This window comes from Rhea americana, unplaced genomic scaffold, assembly GCF_003343005.1.
Source record: "Rhea americana isolate MKP2758 unplaced genomic scaffold, rheAme1 scaffold_73, whole genome shotgun sequence".
In the NCBI taxonomy this organism is placed as follows: Eukaryota; Metazoa; Chordata; class Aves; order Rheiformes; family Rheidae; genus Rhea; species Rhea americana.
Genome location: NW_028186901.1, coordinates 3150820 through 3155544, shown reverse-complemented (window position 1 = coordinate 3155544; position 4725 = coordinate 3150820). Strand labels below are relative to the sequence as shown.

Here is a 4725-nt window from a genome sequence, read left to right as displayed (position 1 = left end):
AGCAAGCTCTTCTCATAAGATTTATTATCTATAGGACTTTAATTTGGCTTCTGATATTGAATAGTCAGTAACATGACACTTTTACAAACCATAATTCTGTCCAATACACAAGCAGGAAAAAATCCTACTAAAACAATAAGAGCCCACCAAATCAATCTTGTATTAATTAGCACCACTCCTTATCTACACTTACATATACCTTCCCATACAGTAGCATCAATAAGCATTAATCAACTGATGAATAAGTTATAGGAAAAATCGAAGCTGACTGTACTCAAACGATAGCTACTGACGAATGACACACTTGAAATGAAACTCATCTGCTGTGGAAAGAGCTGTGCAAATGAAAGCTTCCATACACACACTTCCCAGAAACCCTATTCAATTTCTCTACCAGCAGCATCTGCGAGTAAAATGTTTTTGTATAAGAACACAACAAAATACCACTGAAAAAATCAGACTTGCAGATTTCAGAAATTAGTTTTTCCTAAGACAATTTTCAGAACAGAAGATGGTGACAGTGATACTATTAGTCTTTAAGAGTCATTACCTAGACCTTGCATTTGGGATGCAGAAAAAAAAGCAGAATCATCCTCTTCTCCTCAAGACATTTGAGCAGTCACCTTCCACATGCCAAAAGAACAGGCTAGAACAGACCCACATATTCTGAGACTAAAATAGGCCACGTAAGTTACGCGTATTTTTTGAGTTAGGGAGGAGAAGGGAGTGAAGAGAAGGGAAAGTAGAGTAGGGTATGCTCACGCTTGCATTATGGAAACTTGCAGGAAAGGGAAGGCCTACAATCCAACATCTTTGCTCAAAGTTCCACCTTCCCACTCACATCACCATTTGATAAAATACAAGCTACAGAGTATTTTACTACGACCAAGAAACGGGGCAACATAGCTGGCAGATGCAAGTGCATAAAAGCCCTATGATCCTCCTCCTAAGATCTTCTCCCTCCCTTTCTCTAACCTAAAGCCTACAGTATATCAGAGCTAAACTTAAGTAGACTATACAAATCAAACCAAGAACATATGCTGACACACTCTTTAGTTTGCATTGACTAACATAAGTTTGCAAAAACAATGCAAAACCAAAGAGTTAAATCAAACATTTCTATAGTTTCATTTCTTTAGAATGCTGTTGGAATAAAGCTATCAGTCTGAACTCTCAACAAAATCAGTATTAAGTCAAACAATTATAGTCCCTCTCTGCCTAACAAAGAAAGCTATTATGTTGCATCTCAATGTTCTTCTACACCAAGGTTGTCTGTGCTGCTCTTGAAGTTTGCCTTCTTCACTTTATGGTGACCTACCAGCCGCAAATTAGAGGATTATAATGAGTTTCCCAACTCAAGGTGAACTAACCTTAGAAAAGACAGACCTTAAATGAAAGTTAGTTTATTGCAATAATAAATCTCTGAATGAAAAAATGGCCTGGTGCTTTCTTTCACTTCAATTTGCACAAAGGCAAAGAAGAATTAGAAGACCAAAATTAAGATGAAAATACACCAAGTAAGAGGGTTGAACCATTCGGGTTGAGCCATTCAGTAAGATTAGTTAAGTTCACCTGAAGAATCAGGGATATCTTCTAGTCAAACGAACAGTTCAGAGAACTAGTGTTTATTGATCAATTCCAGAAGTTGTGTTTATAGCCAAAATATGGACTGGCACCAAGCTGCAGAATAGATGATATTATATATAAATACACATTCACAAACCTGAATGAATGAATTCTAATCAAGTTCCTTCTAAAGCAGGTATATTTCATACATGTCTGAGGACAACATCAGATAGTCTTAAACCTAAAGGATGGCTACCAAAGGAAACTGGACTAACTTACCTGCAATTTCTTCATAAGTTATTGTTAAGAGTTCTTACTGAATAAGCTAGCATTTTGGCTTCATGTATCTTCAAGACACAATCGCATTTTTTGTTCTATCCAAAGCATTAGTAGTAACAATGGAATATTGCATATATTAAGAATTCCTTATGCTGTTAATAGTATTCATGTCTCCTTTTAAGTAATACTTCAACAGCAAACGAGTATGATCTAGTTCATTTCTTCATATGAATCCTGTGAAATATTTAACAGTCAAAGGAAGATAATTTTCACATCAGAAAACAACATGTGAAGTGTATCCTCATTAAGTGGACTTCTTCATTAAAAGTGAAAGCAACCTTTAAGATATATGCAAAAACCTTTTCCATTACCTTTGCCAGTCGGCTCATCTGATCTTCAGAAACTGTGCTGCTGGTTCTCCCAGGAGTTTTGGTGGGCTCTGAACCATCAGCTTCTACATTGGGCCAGACTTTCAAATCATGCATTCCTTGACGAAACATACTGCAGGGGGAGGGGGAGGCGGGATTCAGAATCACTTCAGTAAATTGAGAATAATACAGCTGTCAAAAATCAAAGTACAGCAACAGCTGCAAGAAAATGAACTAGCGTTTTTTGCCAAACCTACAGACATACATTGCCATGCATAATTTAACTGAACTGCAAAAAGGCCTGGCACCTCATGCCCCATATAAACTCCATGTGTCAATAAAAATGAAGGCTAAAAGAAAATGAGTAAATTTGAGATAACTTATTTGGCAAGTAGAAGAAAAATGGGCAATTTCCAAAGTCAGTGGGACAGTACAAACAAACTGAGGACAGAGCTTGACCTTCACAGTTTATTTGTAATGAGGCATAAAGAACACCTACTGACTTACAGATTATAATACTGTGGCTTTATTTCTACCAATCTGCAAAAAATTCAGTGGGAAAAAAAAATGTAAGTTTCATTTGAAGGTCAACTGATAAAAAGCAGCTTCCTGAATTTCAAAAAGCAGAAAAAGCCAGGAAAACACACCATCCAATTGAACTGAAACCACGTAGTGAACAGAACTTTATCGGGTCACTTACCACATCTCTTCTCCACAAAACCTTGCCCCTCTTGCATGTGTGCACTGATCCCCTTTTAAAAGATACCCCCAAGGAATCAAATGCATCACTTTTATCAATGAGAGCTGATCATTTAACTCCCTGACAATTTTAGACAAGTACAACTGAAAGGAACACTTAAAAAAAATAGTTATTACAAATGATTAAGATGTACTGGACTAGAAGGACCACTTAACCTTGAATTCATGCACACACACACATACTTGTGCTTATATATCCCATTTGTTTGCACATTTCACAACAGCATCCTGATATTTAAACATGCACAACTAAGATTAACTGTAAAATTCAGGTCTTTTCCAGGGTTTTCCTGGGCAGCCGGTTCCCATCCAGTGTAGCTGACTGTGGTCAATACAAAATACTCACACTTATCCTTAAACTGCATCTTGTATTTTTTCAGTCCACTCTGTACTTAGTCAAGATCTTTTTAATGTATAGTCAACTTCCAAAATACTAATGTCTTCCAGCTTATTGTTACCAAGTTAAGTGAGCCCACTATTTATCATATAGATTAGTAATTCTAAATATTGTAATTTCCTGAATTACATTTTGTTATTTACAAATAACACCACATTAACAGCCTAACTGCAGGCCAATCAAACATATGTTAGGGTATCAGTGCTGAAGTCTACAAATTACAAAAGCATACAACATGAAGTGATCTCAGTACATGCTACCTCAAACCTCAAGCTTTTAGAGATCTAAAAGTAGATTTAAACTTTGGTTTTCCACTAGAGGTGACTTATTTTTCTCCAAACTGTAGCATGTACAAAGTTATATTAGAGAAAACAAAAACAAACAAACAAAAAGCATAAGTCATCTACATGTCTGATTTTTTAACATGGCACTATTAACTTAGTGCAAAACAAAACAAAAACACTAACACAACCACCTGGTCTTACTATTCATTTGCGAGGTTCAAATTTGTATCACGAAGGAAAAAAGCAGTATACCCATATTTCCCAAAGAGCGAGACTGTTGTTCCTCCCACAGGAACTGCTTTACCCGGTCCATATACATCCCAGATGGTCAGAGCCACTTGTGCATTGCGAGGCAAATCTGGATACTTCACAGGCAGTTTCAGCCATTCATTCCAGCTGCAGAAAAATACTTTTTATTAAACAAGACTTTAAGTTACTCTATATTAGTTTATACAATCCAGGTCCTCCCAAGAATATGAATTTCTAGGCATTTTCTTTCAAGCTTTAACCATTTAAACACTTAAGTGTAGTCCTGAATCTAGTTACATGCACGTATAATTAAAAGGCCAGAGACTTTCACCACTCATCCCCAAGCTCAATCTGTTCCACAACAGCACAAAAACATGCTAGCCCAGGCCCTAAAAGTTACAAGTGAGCCATACTCAAACATGCAATTCAGTATATTGCTGTTCATCCATTACACAAAAAAAGACTGATTTCTATGTTGTCAGAGATACACTTAACAAACATAAATAGATTTGAAGAAACATTAAGTTATTTGAAGAAGACAACAGAAAACAAATACAGACTTATTTATGTAACCTGATGTCCCAGTAACTAAGAAGTATAGGAAATAAAAGGTAGTTACTTACTTCCACCTAGTGCTAAAAGCTTTGTAGGAAGTTCTAACTGGAAGAGCAAGAGGCTTCCCTTCCGCAAACACCTGACAAGTTACATACAGGTCAGAGCAAGTTTCTTGATAAAGTCCAGAGAACTTCAGCATCGGGTCTTCCAAAAGAGCTTTGTAACTCTTTTGCTCTCTTTTCCCTTCCAGACTCCCTCTATAAGAAAA

At 36.6% G+C, this 4725-nt stretch overlaps 1 protein-coding gene across 2 annotated transcripts in view; it reads right to left on the bottom strand.

Annotated features, from left to right (window-relative positions):
- PIK3C3 (phosphatidylinositol 3-kinase catalytic subunit type 3) overlaps positions 1-4725 on the bottom strand; it is a 74736-nt gene that overhangs the window by 68224 nt on the left and 1787 nt on the right. For both annotated transcript variants that reach the window (XM_085321937.1, XM_085321938.1), the window contains exons 2-4: positions 4526-4714; positions 3906-4049; positions 2217-2346 (exon numbers count right to left, since the gene is read on the bottom strand). In XM_085321937.1, the coding sequence (XP_085178063.1) occupies positions 2217-2346; positions 3906-4049; positions 4526-4714 (463 nt within the window). The remainder of the gene's footprint in view (positions 1-2216; positions 2347-3905; positions 4050-4525; positions 4715-4725) is intronic.